This window comes from Tursiops truncatus, chromosome 14, assembly GCF_011762595.2.
Source record: "Tursiops truncatus isolate mTurTru1 chromosome 14, mTurTru1.mat.Y, whole genome shotgun sequence".
In the NCBI taxonomy this organism is placed as follows: domain Eukaryota; kingdom Metazoa; phylum Chordata; class Mammalia; order Artiodactyla; family Delphinidae; genus Tursiops; species Tursiops truncatus.
The window spans coordinates 14,211,192-14,232,631 of record NC_047047.1 but is presented as its reverse complement, the minus strand read 5'-3'; the positions used below and the strand labels follow the sequence as shown (position 1 = coordinate 14,232,631).

Below are 21,440 nucleotides of genomic sequence, written 5' to 3'. Positions count from 1 at the left end.
TCACGTCCCTGGAGGCGCGGAGGGCCGTGCGCATGCGCGGAGGAGGCCCGTGCGCATGCGCGGAGGAGGCCCGGAGGGGCTGAGGCACCCCAATCGCGAAAGCTCTGGGAACTCGGGGGCTCAGCTGGCGAGACCCGGGGGTCCAAGGAGAAGGAATGTGGGGCGGAAATGGTCGCTCTGGGGCGAGACAAGGCTGAGAGTTGCAGAACAGAGAGAGACTCCTTACTGGCAGACCGGAGACATCGGTTTTGGTCTCGCTGGATGACCTGAGGCAAGTTGCTTTCTTGTGTTCCCCACCGAGAAAGTTGCTGTCCGGAGTCCCCACCCTCTCTGGCTGGGTGTCTCGATGGACTGAGATCTCTGTTAACATACGCGTATCCCAGCCGGCGAGCACCGGGATTTGTGACCCCAAATTGGCCAGTAGTTTTGGCTGCGGCGCCCCCCTGGGATGGTGATGCCTGCGGCGGAGGCCTGGTCGGGGCTGGAAGGGCCGGGGAGGCCCCAGCGACAAGGCCGATGAAGGAAGTGGCACACCTGTGTGCGCATTTTTATTTAAGGTGTGGACCCAATTTCTAGATTAAATACCTATTCAGAGAGTTTAAGCTCCAGCCAGCTTAAACTTAAAATCATTGCCCTTAATGTAGCTCATTGCCTAAAGTGGGTGCACCATAAAAATAACAAGGACCTACTGTATAGCACAGGGAACTATATTCAATATCTTGTAATAACCTATAATGGAAAGCTATTCGAAAAAGAATATCTGCATTCAGGTATATATTATATATATAATTGAATCACTGTGCTGTACATCTGAAACTAACATGACATTGAAAATCAACTCTACTTCAATTAAAAAAATTTTTTTTTAATTAAAAAAGTAAAGTGGGTGGGCTTCGCTGGTGGTGCAATGGTTGAGAGTCCGCCTGTCGATGCAGGGGACACGGGTTCGTGCCCCAGGCCGGGAAGATCCCACATTCTGTGGAGCGGCTGGGCCTGTGAGCCATGGCCGCTGAGCCTGCCCGTCCGGAGCCTGTGCTCCACAACGGGAGAGGCCACAACAGTGAGAGGGCCGCGTACCGCAAAAAAAGAAGAAAAAAAAAAGTAAAGTGGGTGCACCATAAATACTGAATTTGGAAAGGATCCATCTTTATAGGATGGCCATTTCTTCAGGCCATGAGGAACTTGCCTAATATTGGTAGGAGTGACTTTGTGATTTCCAGTACTTGCTTGTTTGACAGTTTCTGCTCTTTTCTTTCTCTCTTACAGATAGTAACTGTCCTATTGAAGCCCCCAGCAGGGCGGCAGCCAGAACTGAGGCGCCAGCAGGCATGTAAAGTTGGTCATGCATCTCTGCTGCTTGATACATTTCGAGCCCAGTAACAGAAGAGCCTTCCTGAGATTGCCGTCACCATACTTGCCTGTCACCTTCGCAAGGTTGGCCAGTGTGTGAGTGTTTGGTCATATGCTGTCATGGAGGTCAAGGAGGAGGGAAAGGAAAGGGAGGCAGATGCTGAGAGCCCAGAGAGAGCTAGTTCCTGAGGAGCACTGCCCTCCCCCTCAGTTACAGTGAGCCAAATGTCTAGCCCTAGAGTCGGGAGGTGTTCCCGCTCTTGGTGTTAGGAATCAGTCAGTGCGTCCTGCCCCCTGACAAAGAGTCCATCTTGTTACTGGCAGTCAGTTTGTAGGGAACCCAGATCATATTCTCTGGAGGGCTGACCTCAGGGCAGTGCCACCCTCCATCCTTAGTCAGCCAAGTCTGGGGAAATCCCTGGTGGTCCAGTGGTTAGGACTTCACGCTTTCACTGCCAAGGGCCTGGGTTCAACCCCTGGTCAGGGAACTAAGATCCTGCAAGCCGTGCAGCGAGCCAAAAAAAAAAAGTCAACCAAGTTTGTGAGGTACGACTGCCAGTCATCTGCATACTTATCCACATTCTTGTTGTGACAGACATCCATGGTGTCCACTTCCCCCATGATGAGGTGTGGGCCTGTCCAGCCCTCTTCCTAGGGTGGACTCATGGGAGGAAGGGCTTAGAGCTAGCCACACTGGCTAGGCAGCTGCCACATGTACAATGCTGGTGCTAACTGAGGAAGGGTAGGCACAGTGTTGCATTTTGAGTTTCTACCGTCGTAGGAACCGAATCTGGTATTAGGCCCAACCTGCGTCTGAGACCTAAGCAAAGCCTGAGCACTTAAGCTAAGACCATGCACCGACGTGTCACTCTAAATCAGCCTCACCCCTTTGAGATGCTGCCCCAGATCTCAGTAACTTCATCTTCAGAAACAGATCCCCACCACTTACACTGGTGCTGCCTCCTGGGTACTGATGGTCCAGCTCTCGGACTCCTGCAGGGACCCCTTCTTTCCATCCAGTGACATGGATAGTAAGAGGCAGGCATTTGGCTAAAGAAGCCTGTTTATTCAGAATATGTTTACAGCTGCTTGAAGATTTTTAAAGTCAGTTCTTTTTTTTTTTGTTTTTGTTTTTGTTTTTGCGGTACGCGGGCCTCTCACTGTTGTGGCCTCTCCCGCTGCGGAGCACAGGCTCCGGACGCGCAGGCTCAGCAGCCATGGCTCACGGGCCCAGCCGCTCCGCGGCATGTGGGATCTTCCCGGACCGGGGCACGAACCCGTGTCCCCTGCATCGGCAGGCGGACTCTCAACCACTGCGCCACCAGGGAAGCCCTCAAGTCAGTTCTTAACAGAGGCATAATTGAATGATGAAACCAGTTTTATTCTTTAATTTTTTTTTTTTTTTTTTTCAGGGCTGATGCTCCGGAAACCTCAGGGACTCACAGAAACCTGCACCCCGGTGATGGCACACAGGGACTGTTTTCTTGTTCTTAGTCTAAGTGGTTGCCAAGAAGGAAGGCAGAGGTAGAACAGTCGGATCTAGGGCTCTCCCCAGAGCTTCTAATCTCAGACCTTATTACACTCCTTTCTGAGCCCAAGGACAGAGTTCACTTGAACAAATGATTTTGAGTCATGAATGAAAACTCTTGCTCTTTCCATGATGAGAAAGAATTAAGAGGGGGACAGGTAAGCAAGCACTTCTGTTTGGGAAAGAAGGCGTTGGTTTGGGTTACGTTGTTAATAGTAATAAGACAGAGCGTACCTCAAGAGGACGTGGACCTTCAGAAATGTGTAGGAAGAATCCTCACTCTAGTTCTCTTTGTTCTACTAGAAGAAGCTTCTAGTCACTTCTGGGTCCATTGCCTTTCCTGACAGCTTATTTTCTAAGTGGGCTATGGGATTTGGGTCTGGATTTGCTTGGGTGGGAAGAGAATTTCAGGCAGAATCCCCCAAGAAATGTGTATTTCATCAATTTGGGTTGCTTACCTTACTGGCCCTTTCTGTCTCCAGTGCGTGTTTTGGCCTAATTATTGTCAGGACCCCTGAATCAATGTGCTATGTCTTTTTTTTTTTCTTTTCGGCTGCACTGGATCTTAGTTGCAGCCTGCAGGATCTAGTTCCCTGACCAGGGATCGAAGCCAGGCCCCCTGCATTGGGAGCACAGAGTCTTACCCACCAGACCACCAGGGAAGTCCCCCAATGTGCTATGTCTTCGTGTGAGCCTGGTGGCTTACCCTGCATTCCTTACCTTTTTCACTACCTTGCCCAGAAATAGTCTTAAATGGAGCCTGTGGGATTCAGTGGCCAGAATGGGGACAAAGCCTGTGCTTTGGGAGTCCAGGGAGGTTTTTGTCACTGTTCTAAGATAGATGAACTGTTCTTCCAGAGAACATCCATCTTGGGACACTAGAGAGGACTGAATCGGAGAGGGAAAGGAAGGATGCGATGAGTCCTGAGCACACAGACTTCTCCAGGGAGCTGTTCAGCATGATGAATTACCAGATATTTTTGAGAATGTATCTCGAGCCTAGTGCTGTGCAAATGGTCTAAGAAATATAAAACAAGTATACGAGAAGGTCCCTGCACTCAAAGCGGCAGTCTGACTGGGGAGATGGGTCTTTTGCAGAGGTCCTTGTGCCGCATACAGAGGGGCTATAGGACTTAGAGACGTGAGGGACCATTGTAGCCCCAGTTGGTAAGGTCGGCCTCCCCGAGGAGGTGGAACTGATCTTGAAGGGACCAGAAAACACTGAGAAGGTGGAGGTGGGGGCGGATTCTGGAGGAAAATCACATGACCCAGGGGTTGGAGGTGAGAGGAACTGCAGCACATATGTTCATTGGATCAAATTGGGAGACAATAGTGCTTAGGCATCGTGAGGCCAGTTATGGAGGAGTTAGCTCAGCTGTGGTGTGTTTAGTGTCCATTCTTGTGTCCCAGGCAAAAAGAAATCAAAAAAGTCAAAGCTGTGTTTAAGGAGTGTTAGTTGGCAAAAATATGTGGAAGGGATTAGAGTAACAGGACAATCTGAGATTCTCGGTCCTTGACATAAGCAATGATTCCTTTAATTATTATTTTTTCTTTTATTTATTTTAGAGAAAATAATTCTGCAGATGGTTCAAAATCCAAAAGTACAGAGGATGTACATATAGTGAAAAAACTACCTTCCACCCTTGTCCCCCAGCTACCCAATTTTCCTGATGGAGGCAAAGTTACTACTTCCTTGGATATAATTCTGGAAATAGTCTCTGTAAAGACATGCAAATATATTTATGTGTTTTTTAGAAATTCAAATGGCAAAATAGTGTATATACTCTGCCCTTTGTGTTTCACTTAATATATCATGAAGATTGTTGCAAATTGTCCATAAAGTACTTTCTTACTCTTTTTTATGGCTGTATAGGATCTCATTGAGTGGATATGCTTTAATTTGTTTAAAATTAGTCCATTAGTGACAACTAGATTTATCATGGCGATCATTTTGAAATGTATAGAAATATCAAATCACTGTGTTGTGCACCAGGAACTAACAATGTGTTGTAGGTCAATTATACTTCAAAAACAAACAAATAGGGACTTCTCTGGTGGCACAGTGGTTAAGAATCCGCCTGCCAATGCAGGGGACACGGGTTCAATCCCTGGCCCGGGAAGATCCCACATGCCGCGGAGCAACTAAGCCCGTGCACCACAACTACTGAGCCTGTGCTCTAGAGCCAGCGAGCCACAACTACTGAAGCCTGCGTGCCTAGAGACCGTGCTCTGCAACGAGGAGCCACCACAGTGAGAAGCCCGCACACTGCAACGAAGAGCAGCCCTCGCTCGCCACAACTAGAGAAACACCATGCGCAGCAACAAAGACCAACGCAGCCAAAAATAAAAAAATCAAAAACAAACAAAGGAACTCATAGAAAAAGAAATCAGATTTGTGGCTACTAGAGGTGGGGGTGGAATTGGATGAAGGTGGTCAGAAGGTACAAACTTCCAGTTATAAGAAAATAAGTACTAGGAATGTAATGTACAACATGATAAAGATAACACTGCTGTATATTATAAATGAAAGTTATTAAGAGTAAATCCTAAGAGTTCTCATCGCAAGGAAAAAAAGTGTTTTTTTCTATTTGTTGATGTATCTATAGGAGATGATGGATGTTCACTAAACCTATTGTAGTCATCATTTCATGATGTATATAAGTCAGATCGTTATGCTGTACACCTTAAACTCATACAGTGCTGTATGTCAGTTATATCTCAGTAAAACTGGGGGGAAAATATAAAGTATAATAAAATAAAATTAAAAGTCCATTAGTGGACAGTCAAGGGTTTTTCTAGCTTTTTGTTTTTATAAACAGTACTACCATGAATGACACTGTCAGCATGTCATTTGTACATGGATGACTATATGTGTTAGATAAATTCCTAGAATGAAATTGCAGGCCCCAAATGTGCACAGCATATGTGATTTCGTCAGATATTGTCAAGCCAGAGAGGTGGTACCAATTCACTCTCCAGTGTCTTATAACTCTTGGTCGTCTAGCCAGCACAGTGTTAACACACTTCTTGATCTTGGATAATAGGATAAGTGAAAAACATTATCTCAGAGTAGTTTTATTTGACATTTCTCTTGTTATGAGTAAGGTTGAGCATTTCTTCACGTTTAAGAACTATTTGTGCTTCCTTTTATGTAAATCATATCCATGCCAGTTTTTCTACTGGGTTGTTTCTTTTCCTTACTGATTTGTAGGATCTTTTTTTTTTTTTTTAACATATTAGGAAAATTAGCCCTGTATTGGTGATATGAGTTGCAAAAAGTTGGTCAGATGGTTTTTTAAGCTCCAGTAGGGGGAAGGTTTGGCTGAGCAGAAAGGCCAAAAGTGAGGAAAGTGCTACACTCAACTTTACTTACTCAGAGCCTTGAGACCTTGAACGGAGCAAGGAAATCTGTATAATGTTATATTAACATTGGGCTTCCCTGGTGGTGCAGTGGTTAAGAATCCGCCTGCCAATGCAGGGGACACGGGTTCGATCCCTGGTCCTGGAAGACCCCACATGCCGCGGAGCAACTAAGCCCATGCGCCACAACTACTGAGCCTGCACTGTAGAGCCGCGAGCCACAACTACTGAGCCCACGTGCCACAACTGCTGAAACCTGCACACCTAGAGCCCGTGCTCCGCAACAAGAGAAGCCACCGCAACGAGAAGCCCGCACACCACAACGAAGAGTAGACCCCGCTCGCCACGAGTAGAGAAAGCCCGCACACAGTAGTGAACACCCAACACAGCCAAAAATAAATAAATTAAATATATTTAAAAAATTTTTTATATTAACATTATATAACATTAAGCTTTATTATATTAACATTATATTAACATTAAGCTTTTCGTGGTTTTTCTTAAGACTGATTAAACAGGAGTTTTCCCTTACAGTATTCCTTGTAGTTGACTTCTCAGGAGTTCATCCATTTTGTGTGTGTGTGTTATTGGAAAAAGGTGTGACGTTTAAGCTGTCATCTTGGAGGGACTACTACGTGCCCAGGAGACTGACTTTGGTTTGTCTTGCAGGTTGAAGGTGTGTCTGCTGGGTACCCTCCACCATGTGACAAGGACAACAGTGCTCTTCTGGCTTTCAGGGGAATTCCTGTACGTATCACCCACACCTCAGTGCTTCCTGTCGGCAGAAGCTTGTGTTACTTGCTGCTATATGGTGCCAGGCACCGGGACACAGGAGGGCACAGACCCTGCCCTCCAGTAGCTCACACTTTGGATGGGGGTGTGGGGAGGGCACAGGCATGCAAGACAACCTCTATCTGATAAGATACTTGTTATAATGAGGCAGAACATAGAGTGCAGCGGGAATACCGCAAGCACACCTCTGTCTCAGTTGAGTTGAGTGGATTTTTGTCTGTTTGCTCTCCAAGGAGGGCATATATTCATACCTGTCCTCACGTCACTCAACTGCTCCGTCATAGTTGGCATTTTCCGGGTGCTTCTCTTTAAGATTGGTTTTAACCAACCCATGTGGGAAGACTAGATTCTTCTGGCCTCCAGTTTCGAGGACACTCAGTACAGCGGGTGGGACTTGTTTGTGTGGGTGGGGGGACGTGGACTCTGCCCTCGCACTAAGGGTCAGCTGCCCCTACAGATCTCAGAGTTGAAGAACCACGGCATCCTCCGGGCCCTGACGGCAGAAGCGAATAATGGCTGGGAGCCGGCTGGTAAGTCCCCCTCGGATCCTGGGTGGGACTCAAGGCGGAGCTCCCTGTGGGTCTGCTTTTCCTCATTTGAATTTCTCTCACTACTTTTCCTGTAGAATTTTATATATATATATATGTACATTTATTTATTTATTTTTGGCTGCATTGGGTCATCATTGCTGCGCGTGGGCTTTCTCTAGTAGCAGTGAGCGGGGTCCACTCTTCGTTGCGGTACGCGGGCTTCTCATTGCGGTGGCTTCTCTTGTTGCAGAGCACGGGCTCTAGGCGCGCGGGCTTCAGTAGTGGCATGCGGGCTCAGTAGTTGTGGCTCGCGGGCTCTAGAGTGCAGCCTCAGTAGTTGTGGCACACAGGCTCAGCTGCTCCGCGGCATGTGGGATCTTTCCGGACCAGGACTCGAACTCGTGTCCCCTGCATTGGCGGGCAGATTCTTAACCACTGTGCCACCAGGGACGCCCCTCCTGTAGCACTTCATAGAGTTATCATCCTTCAAGGGAAGTTAGAGACCTGAGTTCTAATTTGGCCCCACAAGCCCTGCTGGTAGCTTACTGTGCGTCTTTGGGCAAATCATATAATCTCTGTGTCTACAGTGGAAATATTAGTACCTCCTTTGTCCTCAAAGGGATGTTGTGATAATGAAATGAGACAGAGTGGGTGAAAAGCCTTTGAAAAGTTATCCTGTTTTATCTGCTTGACATGGCTCTTCCCATACTATATTTAAAGCTCATTCCACTTGCTAATTTATTACACAGAAAAGCACACTCACCAATTCAGAAGAACCAGTTCTGGAGCCAGATATCTCTGGCTTAAGTCCTGCCTCTTTCACCCATCAGCCCTATGACCTTGAGCAAGTAACTTAATCTTTCTGACTCTCACTTTCCTCATCTATAAAACAGGGATTATATCAGAACCTGTATGATAGGAGTTGTGTAAGGATTAAATGAGGCAGTGTAAAGTGCTTAGCACACAGAATGTAAATCATAGTGAACGCTCATTGGTGTGCATTGTTGTCTTTAAATTCTGTAAACTGAAAATGTAATCTCTAAGAATATGGGGTCTGTTAAAAATATTCCAATGTAGAAAAACTATATGGAGGTCTGTAAAGTATCTTTTAATTGAATTTTGTCTTTACCATGTGGTGACAAACCTAACATTTATTAGAGATGTTGCCTTAAATGCTAAAGTATTTTCTATTTCAGTGCAACTGGCATTTATGTGCCAGATATTCCTTTTTTTTTTTGTGGTGCACGGGCCTCTCACTGTTGTGGCCTCTCCCATTGCGGAGCGCAGGCTCAGCAGTCACGGCTCACGGGCCCAGCCGCTCTGCGGCATGTGGGATCTTCCCGGACCGGGGCACGAACCCGTGTCCCCTGCATCGGCAGGCGGACTCTCAACCACTGCACCACCAGGGAAGCCCCAGATATTCTTAATCATACTAAATAACTACAATTTTTCCCCCAGATTGCTCTCAGCAAATTTAAACTAATAGGCCGACTAGATCAGCTGTGCCGTTTACTATGCGAATAAGTAGAAGAGGGCCTAAATAAAGGAGGCAGTTGACAAAAGGAAAAACGATAAAGAGCCGTACTAACGGGACCTGGGTTTGTTGTCCTGGAGATTCGTGCTGTGGCTCCTCGTTCTTCTGTCAGTTTAGGGGAAAAATAGTATTTATGTCAGGATCATCTTCAGAGGTGGGAGTCCTAAAGGAACCAGGAAAGGAGAGAGATGCTCTTACACAGGTTGGATGTTTGTCTCCAGTTTGGGCACCAGATTGTGTTGCTGCTTGAGACCTCGGACTTTCTCTTGACTACCTTGCTGTCACAGTAAGCTCCCACACCCTTGCCTGTGAGGTTTGTGCTCCTGGCTCACAACCTTTGATCAACCCGTTTGCAGGTGAAGGTGTGGGGGGTGAAAGATGGATCGAGTTGCTCATAATGATCTGAAGTCATGAAGTCAGTGAAGCTGGATGTGGATGAGGGGTGAAGGGTGGGGAGCTTCTCAGCGTCGTGATGAGATCCATGGCTGCTGCTCCGCTCTTCTTGTTTAGCCACTTTGTCCCTCTTTTTCATCTCCCAAGGGTTCAGCATGCTGGAAGTAAGTTTTGTTTTCTTCACTGTCCCAGGTTGAGTGTTCTGTATTCTGTTGAAGTTACCTAGTTTGGAAGCCCTGGTGTAATCTGCTACCCCGGGCTGGGGCTGGCAAGATTGAATGTCCTAGAAGTCCAGGATTCAGGACCCCGGACCCATCTCATCTGCTCCCACCGTCCACATCCCTGCTAGACCCGAGCCCACAACTGCGTCAGTGATACTAGCTGATGTTTATTGAGCGAGTGGCCTTTGGGCCACGCACTCCCCTAGAATCTGAAGAGTTACGTCCTCCTCACAATAGTTGGAAGAGTGATTACCAATGGTTAAGTGACCTGCCCGAAGAAGCGCAGCTCGTGAGGGACAGAGATGGAAAGTTGACAAGCAGTTTGGCTCTGCGCTGTGCTTTGCCAGCTGAGCCCTCCGGCTCCCCAGCAGCCTCCTTGTCCTCGTTATCCTTTAGTGTTTTGATTTTGGGGTACCTTTTTCTTTAATTTGCAAGTATACTTACAAAACAGTTCACTGTCACGTGAACGTCCTCAGCCCGGATTGCGAGGCAGAGGGGAGCTGTCCTAACCTGCTTTCACCACCCAAGCTAGAAGGCTCACGAGTTTGGGTGTCAAACAGAGGTCTCTCCATCCTGCCCACTGTCGGCCAGTGTCCTCCGTAGCAAATGGGAAAAGCCAGTGATGGGCCATGCTGCCAGCAGTTTGGCCCAGAGAGTGGCAGCTGTGGTGTGGAGAAGAGGGCTGTGTGGTGGTTATAGAGCGCCTGTCCTGCTGCTTTTTTCTTCTGTTTCCCTCGCTTTTGTTGTGCTTTCATTCATTCATCACACATTCATTGTGGGGACTTCCCTGGCAGTCTAGTGATTAGGACTCTGCACTTCCACTGCAGGGGGCACAGGTTTGATCCCTGGTTGGGGAGCTAAGATCCTGCATGCTGCGAGGTACAGCCAGAAACAAAACAAACAAACAAACAACAACAAAAACATTCATTGTGCACCTGTCATGTGTCAGGCGCTCAGAACCCTACCTTCCTGTGGCGCCCAGTGCAGTGGGCAAGACAGTTTGCAACATGGTGGTAAGCATGGGGTGTCGGGGTCTCTCATGGAGCAGCTCCTAACGCAGATTACAGAGGCTAAAGAAGGCGCCAGGTGAGGGTGATGCCGGAATTGGCTGAAGGATGAGATGGAACTGCGCTAAAAGGGGCTGGAACTGAAGGTGGGAGAGCGGGGTGTGCAGAGGCACCCAAGGGGGCTGTTGAGAGACTTCAGGTACTTCTGGATGCCCCAGGACAGAGCCAGAGAGGTAAGGAGTCTCCCAATTGTGAAGAGTTGGGGTTTCATCTTGAGAATTATGGAGACGCCCTGGAGGGTTCTGAGCAGCAGGCTGCCGTCAGATCTGCCTTTTTGAAAGCTCACTCTGGCATGTCAGAGGGTAGCAACAAGGCCCAAGGCAGGCAGGGAAGGCCAGGGGCTACGACAGCAATCCGGACACACCTCGATCTCAGACGGTCTCCTTTTCTCACTATTGCAGTTATGAATACAGAGGTGCTCCGAGCCCAAGAAGAATGGGAAGCTGTGGACAGTATCCAGCCAGAGACAGGTAACTGCCTCCTCACAGCCCGCTGCTGCTAAGCACACGAGCCACCCGTGTGGCTAATGTTCTGTGCCTCTGGGATTAGGATACAGAATTCCTGGGTCTTCTCATTTCCAATACGTGACATAGGATAAAATCTCTTTTCCCAATTCAGAGGTGATGCCATCGACCTCTGGAGGGAATGGGGATGAATGCCTTGGGGAGAGGGCTGCCAGCCGTGAGAGAAGACAGGGAGGACCTTCATCAGGGTCAACGTCTGCAGGGTGATGAGGTCAGGCAGAGGATGGAGGCAGGCAGCCAGGACCCCTGTGTCAGGTCGAGCAGGCTGTTCACTATACAAGCAAGTCCCTGGAACTGGGGGCTGAAGCCATCTGCTGGAAGCCTCTGTCTCTCGTGCCTTTCAGGAGGTTTGGATGGAGCTGCGGGAGGGGAGAACTGGGACCCAAATCTAGCCTGAACCCCACTTGAGCTCCTGAAGAGATGTTAGAGTGGACTGTATCAGCCATCACCTGTATTGCGGACTGATGAGTCAGTACCCTGTGGCGAAGGCTGGATAGGGGATCATTCGTATCCAGGGCGTGAGAAGGGGCAAAGTAGAAGATAGGAAAGGCCCCTAAACAAACCTGTAGCATGCTCCTGCGTGGGTACCTCCTCCAGGCAGTGACTTGCCCCCGCTCACAGATGAGTGGACATTAGGGGCCCCTGCAGATCTATCTCCACTCACTTCAGCCTCTGCACAGCCGGGTCCGAAAGGGAGTCAGCCCAGCAGATAACGCCACCCCCTTGACAGAGGAGGCTTGGTTGTAACTGTAGGTGTCTGACGTTTACAGCTGAAAGTCAGCGCTGGGCTTAGAGGTGGCAACCGGCGGCCCTCAGTAAATGTCTGCTGATAGAATGACTACTGTTACAAGTGCCAGAGTGTCTTCCCTTTTGCCACAGGGAGCCGGGCCAGCTCAGACCAGCCTGGGCAGCTAATCTCTTTCATTGAGGCCCTCCAGCATTTCCAGACCGTGGACCTCTCTTCCTTCAAGGTATGACAGTAGGGAGGTTTGGGGGTCTCAAGCAAAGCACTTTCTTCCCAGGAGCCAGGTTTCTTCCCCACCAGGATAGGGCACTGGGCAAGCAAGATGGAACTTTCCAGGCGAGGGCTCTGTCTCGACTAAGAAATCTCGGGGCGCAGGATCACAAGTGGCCAAGGACCCACATGTCATGTGGGCCCCGGCGGCCTTTCAGGGACTGTGCCCCCAGAACTCTAGTGGCCCTGTCTTATAGGGGCCCGTGGAGCTGCTCCCTGCTTTCTCCTCCTAGGGATGGGGAGGTCTGCAATCAGATGCTAGGGAGTTCCTTGGGGAAGCAGGGCAGCCTGTCCAGAGAGCTGAGTAATTCACTGCCACCGCAGGAAAATCTTCCATCCCCTAGAGGAACAAGAAGTTATTTGGGAATTTAAAAAATATGTGGGGTTGGAAAAAGAAAGAATATGAAGGAGAGTAAAAGCTGACAAGCCTTCTGGGGAATCTTGGTGACCAGTAGTAAGTTTAGAGAACTGTGATCTCAGATCTTCAACCTAAAGCCTGGCTCAAGGAGCGAGGCTAAAAAGATAGGAATCAGATTGGCTTGTAGGACCCAGAGATCCAGAGGCTGCCGAAATCAGAGTATCCTAAGCCCTGCGGCAATGGCTGTGAACAAGGAGAGGTCGGCAGGAGCTGGTTTAGGCACTGCTGCTGTGGTGTGGACAGAAGGCGCCAGCTCCCTGCAGGGGTATCCTGCTCCAAAAAAGTGCCCACTGACTGTCTTTTTGTTTGTTGGTTTGGCCGTGCCACATGGCATGCGGGATCTTAGTTCCCCGACCAGGGATTGAACGAGCGCCCCTTGCATTGCAAGCGTGCAATCTTAACCACTGGACTGCCAGAGAAGTCCCCCCCCTCCACTGACTGTCTTATCTTGGAAGCTGAGAGAGCTGTTAGACTTTATATTTATGTCCTTTACAGAGAGAGACAGAGACAGACATACAAAGGGTAGAAGCAGCCCTGCTGGGAAACTTGGCCTGGCATCTGTGAGATGCCAGCCCCCATAGCCAGCCACCTCTAGCTTCCTTGGTAGTCAGTGACATAGCTATTTCTGGAAAAGCCCAGAGGACCAAATGTAGACAACCGGATGATAATGCCTGTGCTTGGGGACATCTCTCTCTACTTACAAAGAGCCTACGAGCTGGAAGAGCCTGTCTCCAGAGATTCGCAGATGCTTCACAGCTTCTGCCCCATTTCCCTGGCCCAGAGGCCAGCCAGTTAGTGGGAGAACCACTCCTTTCTGCAAGACCGGTCCTGTACTGAGCCTGATGGTAAGTTCATTAAAGCAAATGATCACAGCACTCTGCCTATTGCCTGCACCTTCCTCCCCAGAAAAGAATCCAGCCAACGATCCGAAGGACCGGGCTTGCTGCCCTCCGGCACTGCCTCTTCGGGCCTCCCAAGCTCCACCAGGGCCTCCGTGAAGAAAGGGACTTGGTCCTGACCATCGCTCAGTGTGAGTGCACGGGGGCTGCCCCAAGGCAGGCGCCGCGTGAGTGGTCAGGCAGAGAGCACAGTTTGCCTACCCGGTTGCTGAGACTAAGCCAGGGCTCCTGCATTTACCATGCTGGGGGGAGAGCAGAGTGTCTGGAGCACCGGCCAGCTCTGTCTGGGCTGTACCGTTCTCTGGGAAGCACTCAGTCCTCCTGTGAGGGCCAATCCAACAGAGCATGGGTGTGTTTTGGGGCAGGTGGCCTGGATAGCCAAGACCCAATGCATGGCCGAGTCCTCCAGACCATCTATAAGAAGCTGACCGGCTCCAAGTTTGACTGTGCCCTCCACGGAGACCACTGGGAAGATCTGGGCTTTCAGGGTAAGAGAGAGGAATGGTTCGTCTTCTCCCTGACTCCTTATTCCAGGACTAGCGTGAGAACCCAGGCAGTCCTCTTTCTGTCATGTCAGCACCATGAGACAGGATATCTGGGGCAGAGCATTTCAGGAAGAGGGTACAGCAGATGCAAAGGCCCTGAGGTGAAATGTGTGTACCTCTTTCTGAGAAATAGCAAGGAGTGTGGCTGAAGTGGACAAGGAGAATAGTTCGCTCGGGGCCTTGCAGGCCAGTGTAAAATATTTACTCTAAGTGAGATAGCAAGCATGGGAGTGATAGGATTTAGAATCCAGTGTTTTCTTTTTATTCTTTTCTTTTACTGTCGATGACAATTTTTTTTTATATTATTTCATTTTTTTGAGTGAAACAAAATGATTTCACCTGTTTTGGGACTGTACTATTTTTTCAAAATCCTATCAAATTACATTTGTATAGAATAGGAAAATATCTTAATTTAAAAAGGAAACTTTATATACTCATAATTAATTGGTGCTCTGTTGGTACTGACAATGTGTTTAAGTCCCTTTACCTTCCTTCATCTATAATATAATTGTCCTAAATATTCCCTCTGTGTACATTGAAAATGACATCAGTGTTATGATTTTTGTTTCAACCATTAATTAAAATAACTCAAGAGGAGAAGCAAGGTCTGTTGTATTTACCCATATATTTACTCTCTCCATTGTTCTTTCTTCTGATATTCTAAGATTCCTTCTTTTATCACTTCCTTTCTGTTTCAGGAACTTCCTTTAGCCATTTTCTAAAGTAGGTCTGCTGGCAATAGATTCTTTAGCTTTCCTTCATCTGAGAATGTCTTGATTTCCCCTTCACTCCTGAAGGATAATTTCTCTGAATGTAGAATTCCAGGTTGACAGGTCTTTTCTTTCAGCGCTTGAAAATAAATGTGCTACTTCCTTTTGGCCTCCATGGTTTCTGATGAGAAATCTGCTGTCACTTGAATTATTCCTCCTTGTTAGATAAGAAGTTGTTTCTCTCTCTGCTTTCAAGATCTCTTTTGTTTATTTTTTTTCTTTTGTTTGCAGGAGTTTGACTCTGATATGTCTTAGTGGGGATTTCTTTGGGCTTATCTTATTAAGGGTTTGCTCAGCTTCTTGAATCTGTAGGTTTATGTCTTTGGCAAATTTGGTAAAATTTCAGCCGTTATTACTTTGAGTACTTTTTTCAGCCCTGCTCTTTCTCCTCCCTTGTACAACTCTGATGACACAGATGCTAGATCTTCTGTTACTGTTCCACAGGTCCCAGAGGCTCTGTTCATTTTAGGGGGATCTCTGTATAGCTCAGAGGTCTTCAAGGCTCTGTTTATTTTGTTTTGTTTTTTCTCTCTATTGATCAGATTGGGCAGTTTATATTGTTCCATCTTCAAGTTCACTGGTTCTTTCCTCTTTGGTCTCTATTCTGCTGTTGAGCCCATCCAGTGAGTTTTTAATTTTAGGTATTATATTTTTCTGAAGTTTCTGTTTGGTTCTTTACATCTGATATTTCTTTCCTGAGACTTTCTGTTTTTTCATTTTTTTCAGATGTTTGTAATTGCTTATCAAAGGCATTTTTATGATAGCTGCTATAGTAGTTTCCCATTGTTGCTGCAGAAAATTACCACAAATTTAGTGGCTTCAATCAACACAGATTTTTTATCTTCTAGTTCTGTAGTTCAGAAGTCTGGCACAATCTCACTGGGGCAAGATCAAGGTGGCAGCAGGGCTGCATTCCTTTTTGGAGGCTCTGGGAGGAAATCTATTTCTGTGCCTTTTCCACCTTCTAGAGTCCACCCACGTGCCTCCTCCTTCAGAGCCAGGAACGCAGCATCTCTCTGAGCTGATTCTGTCCTCACATCTCTCTTTCTGACTCTGTGCTTCTACCTCCCTCTCTCACTTTTAAGGATTCTTCTGACTACATTGGGCCCAGCCAGATAATCCAGGATAATCTCCCTGTCCTGATTAGCAACCGGTCTAACTGCAACCTTGATTCCCCCTTGCTGTGCAACAGAACGTACTTGTAGGTTCTGGGGATTAGGACGTGGCTATCTCTGGAGGTGCCAGTTATTCTGCCTAGGACAGCTGCTATAAATTCCTTCCTTATCAGGTAATTCCAACATGTGTGTGATCTCAGTGTTGCTATCTGTTGATTGTCTTTTCTCATTCAAATTGAGGTTTTCCTAGTTCTTGGTGTAATGAGTGATTTTTTATTGTGTCCTAGATATTGTGGGTATTATGTAATGACAGTGTTGATCATCTTTAAATCTTCTATTTTAGCAGGCCTCCTCTGACACTGGGCGGTGGGGGAAGGGTGATGTCACCTCATTACTGCCAGGTGGGGATAGAAATCCAGGTATCCCACCTGACCTCCACTAATACCACTGGCTGGGTGGGGCAGGGGTGCCTCATTGCTGTTCCCATGTAGCCTCCACTGATGTCACGAAGGGTGTGGTGGGCTCCTTAGCACTAGAGAAGGATAAAAGTCCCAGCTCCCCGCTTCTTTGACTGCCTTGGCAGAGCTGGGGGGCACCTCGTTACAGTCAGGCAGGGGAAGTCTAGGCTCTCCACTTGGGCAGTGATCAAGGTAACCAAGTCATTGAATCTCACAGAGCAGGGATTTCATTAAGCACCCTGAATTTCCTCTTGGTTTTTGTTTTAGGAACAAATCCAGCCACAGACTTGAGAGGAGCAGGTTTCCTTGCCCTCCTGCATCTCCTGTACCTGGTGATGGACTCAAAGACCTTGCTGATGGCCCAGGAGATCTTCCGCCTGTCTCGTCACCATATCCAGGTGGGGCTTTGGTGGGAAGCCAGCAGAGAGGGCTGTAGGGGCGAGGACCTGGGCACAGGGCTCTCCTGAGTAACCGTGACAGCTTCGCAGGTAGATCTCCAATTGCTGAGGGCCCTCAGGACAGCTGAGGCAAACTGGGCATGGGCATCCCTGTCACCCTGACCTGGCTGGAATCTGAGCTCCAGCACTCATTAGTGTGTGTCTCAAGCAAGTGCCTCAACTCTTCAGGGCCTTGGTTTCCTCATCCATAAAGAGGAAATCTTGGAAACGTCAGCTGGATAGTTGGGAAAATTAAATGAGGTAATGTACAAAAGCGCTAGACACAACTGTGGTACCAGCGTCTCAGCTCACTGCCTCCCAGTATTGGCAGGTTCTCCTGACCCTGGAGGAGGGGGGTCAGCCTTTATTTGCCCAGAGAAGAAGGTTTGCCTCGAAGTGTCAGGTAACACATGGACTTGCTGAAAGGCCAGAAGTGGCTCCCGTAGCCCTCAGGTTCTGTCCAGGCCTGCTCTCCAGGGTTGGTTTGATGGTTTTCCCCTGTAGTAAAAGGTGGTGGTCCCCCCATTTAGAAAACATACTTGACCTGTTTCCTGCCATTCATCTATCCCAGATTCATGGGGCCTGGAATTCCTTCATGTACTAAACAGGTATTTATTTAGGATTCCCTGTGCTAGTTATTGTTCTTGGTGTTTGGGAAACATCAGTGAGCAAAACAGACAAAGATCCTTCTAGCAGAGAGGACAAGACAGTAAGCCTAATACATAAATAAATTATAGAGTATGTTAAAGGTGGTAAGTGCTACGTAGGCAAGGTTAGGAGAATGTGGGAGGATTACAGTTTTATGGGGTATTAGGGTAGCTCTCACGAGAGGGTGAGACTTAAACCAAGCCTTGAAGGAGGTGAGGATGTTAGCCAAGCTTGTATTTGGAGGAAGAGCATTCCGCACAGAGCGGGCAGCTAGAGCAAACGTCCCAAAGGAGGTGTATGTCTGGCATGTGCAGGAATGGCAGGGAGGCCAGCTGGAGCAGAAGGGGCAGGGAGGGCAGTAGGAAGGAGGTGATGGGGTAACGGGGAGCAGACGGTGTCAGGCCCGGTAGGCTATGATGAGGATGTTTGCTTTTACTCTGAGTCAAATGAGGGTTTTGAACAGCCTGGAGTGACACGATGCAACTTACATTCTTAAGTGGATCCTACCAGCCGTTGGATTGAGAGTAGTCTCTGGTGAGGGCTTTTGTAATCAAGTTAGAGATGATGGTGATCTGGACCAGGGTATTTTCAGAGGAGGCGTTGTGAAGTGATCCGATTCTGGATGTAGAATCTTGAGCGTATGGGCTGTAGAGAATAGAGCCAGCATATTTTTCGAATGGATTGGGTACAGGTGTAAGAAAAAGAGGCATCAATGGTGATTTTTAGCCTGAGCAGCTGGAAAGACAGAGTGGCCACCAACTGAAATGGAAAAGAAAGAGCAAGGGTGGGGGTGGTTCCATCTGCCATATAAATTTTAGACTGAGGTTATGCGTTTGTTTGTTTCATAAATTTATTTATTTATTTATTTTTGGCTGCGTTAGGTCTTCGTTGCTGCACGCAGGCTTTCGCTAGTAGCAGCGAGTGAGGGCTACTCTTCCTTGTGGTGCGCGGGCTTCACACTGCAGTGGCTTCATTTGTTGCGGAACACGGGCTCTAGGCGCACAGGCTTCAGTAGTTGTGACACGTAGGCTCAGCAGTTGTGGCGCACGGGCTCTAGAGCACAGGCTCAGTAGCTGTGGTGCATGGGCTTAGTTGCTCCGCAGCATGTGGGATCTTCCTGGACCAGGGCTTGAACCCGTGTCCCCTGCATTGGCAGGCGGATTCTTAACCACTGTGCCACCAGGGAAGCAAGCCCCAGGTTATGCGTTTTTGACAACTACGGAAGTGATGTACCTCATGTCAGGAGCACCCATGTCAACATGTCTTATTACTGGTGAAGTTAACCTTGGGCACATGGTTAAGGGGATATCAGCCAGGTTTCTACGCTGTAAAGTTACTATTTTTCCCTTTGTAATTAATCACTGTCTTGGAGGAAGATACTTTGAAGCTATGCAAATATCCTGTTTTTCCTCAAACTTGGTTCTAATAGTGATTTTGTTTCCCTCATTCCTCCTACATTTATTAATTTTTAAATTTATTAATTGGAATTCTTCTGTAAGAAAGAATTGTCTTTGCTATTTATTGATTCAGGTACTTTTTATATCCACATGGACTCAGATTTTTATTTTATTCTATGGGATATAACCCAACACTTTTATTATTTATTTTGTTGCTAAAATTGTTCCCATGTCGACCATTTTTTTTTTTTACATCTTTATTGGAGTATAATAGCTTTACAATGGTGTGTTAGTTTCTGCTTTATAACAAAGTGAATCAGTTATACATATACATATGTTCCCATATCTCTTCCCCCTTGCGTCTCCCTCCCTCTCACCCTCCCTATCCCACCCCTCTAGGTCCCATGTCGACCATTTTAAGAGCTCTTTCAAAAAAAAAAAAGCTCTTTTCAGGTGGTACCTGTGCCCTTTCACCATGCCCTGTCCTTTTTTGAGCACTTTTCTACTTTCTGGACCCTAAAGATGCTCTAGGCTCTTATATTTTCCCTGAATGATTCCCAGCCCTGAGATCAACCACTTCTCCAAAGAGCTCTTGTTCTTTAGTTGGAGAATGCTATTTGGAAACCAAGATCTGAGTGCTGGGTGTTCTCACTGGTAGTAGGATCTCACTGCTTCTAGGCCCTCTCAGTGTCCAGAGCTTGGAAAATATGTATGTGTCACTGATTCCCTCCTGACTCTGAAAGGAGTGGTCTCCAGTGGTGAGCAGATCTGCCCAGGCCCCAGCAGCACTTCACAGAGAACAGGAAGGGGGGTGTGATGCTGCCTGAGGGAGAGGAGCTGAGAATGAGTGGCTGAAGGTCAGACCTGCAGCCTTTTCTTCAGATCATTTTGTCTTCAAGCTGGAATCAGGCCGGCCTGCACTGTAAAAACAGACTGTTCCAGTAACTGTGTTGTTGGTCATATTAGTTAAGTCTCAGAACCTCAGCTTCTTCCTTTGTAACATGAGAAAATAATCCCAACTCCGTAGACTTATTCTGAGTTGGAGAAAAACCGTGTAAAGTGCTAAGCACATTAGTCATTCAAGGAGTGTTAGTTATCAAAGTAACTTTTGATTTCTGTGAGCAAAAATACATTTTATATACATCTTATAGATAATACACGCATACGTAAATATATGTGGTGTTTTCAAAATCATATCTGCCCTTGCGCCTGCACACACAGACACAACACATACATCCACACATATACACACAGCCGTTGTAAGGTAAGATAGATCCATTTTGAATCTAAAACTTCTTGACTACAAAACAAATAGTCACACAGTTCCTGCCACCTGGGCAGTTTTTCATTTCGTTCACTGCATATCTCTGTTATCTTTTGAGGAAAAGTACCCATTAAACCTGACGGTTTCACATACGCCCATCTCTTCCAGGAGACACTGGAGGAGGCAAGAGGGGACCTCGTGAGGATCTGGTCTTGAGGTATATCAGGACCCATGAGTTGAGACTGTGGGCGTATTCTGTGCTCTTCACGGTGCGGGGAGGTAGTGTCTGGGTCAGGTTTGAGAACCGGACCAGTTAGCCTGTGAAACAGTGCAGTCTCTTGTAGCGATGCTGCTTTGTTATAGGAGGCCCAGAGGTTGAGGCATATCTTAGCAGTCACTGGGCCAGCCCCTTGTTGTAGAGACAGTGAAGACCCAGAGAGGGGAAATGGCTTGCCCAAGGTCCCCCAGCTAATGAGTATTTCCTAGAAATCATCTCTGACCTCAGTGCCTCCCTTCTTGTGGTTTTTGAAGGCTCTCTTGTAAGATCTTCCTGCAGAAATATGGAAGCCAGGGTAGAGGGTTAGTGCCAATTCAGCATCCCTCATTCGTTTTCAAGGACAGGCTTGACTGAGGTGAGGGGGTAGGTCATTGGATATCTGAGGGAGGAATGTCCCAGGCAGAGGGAAGAGCAAGATGAGAGAGGAAGCCCTGGGTACTTGATCTGGGTCCAGACCAGCCTGGCCACTTTGACCAATCTGTTTCTCATCCCTTCACCTGCTGGCCTCTGTGGAATTTATTGTGGATTTATACTTACTCCACAACATGCATGTCAGACAATAAGAAGGAATAGCAGCTTAAAATAATAAAATAAGAGGGCTGGTGTAGGTGTCAGGAAGCTAGATCCTAGTTCCATCTGCAGTATCATTACTTAGCTATGATTTGAGGCAAGTCACCTAGCCTCTCTGGGCCTCCCTTTGCTGTTTTATGAAATAAGAGATTTGGCCTAAAAGATTCTAAGGTCCCTTCCGGCTTTATGATTCCTTGAACTCTTAAGTAACTCCAAAGTTTAAAGGAAAACTTCACCTCAAGCCCTTATGGATCTTGAAAATACAGTTTTCCAGGAGGCACGTAGAAGACCAGAGTAACAGTTGGGGGACTCAGACCTGCCAGAAGCC

At 47.5% G+C, this 21,440-nt stretch overlaps 1 protein-coding gene across 5 annotated transcripts in view; it reads left to right on the top strand.

The window, feature by feature from the left end:
- The first annotated feature begins 77 nt into the window (after positions 1 to 77).
- The window catches only part of ELMOD3 (ELMO domain containing 3), a 28,551-nt gene continuing 7,188 nt past the window's right edge, over positions 78 to 21,440 (top strand). The window contains exons 1-10 of one of the 5 annotated variants that reach the window (XM_073791189.1): positions 78 to 271; positions 1,267 to 1,446; positions 2,763 to 3,036; positions 6,908 to 6,985; positions 7,488 to 7,560; positions 11,177 to 11,245; positions 12,179 to 12,270; positions 13,639 to 13,762; positions 13,997 to 14,119; positions 16,787 to 16,917. In XM_073791189.1, coding sequence (XP_073647290.1) covers positions 2,983 to 3,036; positions 6,908 to 6,985; positions 7,488 to 7,560; positions 11,177 to 11,245; positions 12,179 to 12,270; positions 13,639 to 13,762; positions 13,997 to 14,119; positions 16,787 to 16,917 — 744 coding nt within the window. In that variant the 5' untranslated portion in view covers positions 78 to 271; positions 1,267 to 1,446; positions 2,763 to 2,982. The other 4 variants (XM_073791188.1, XM_073791187.1, XM_033838771.2 and 1 more) reach the window with 4 other exon arrangements.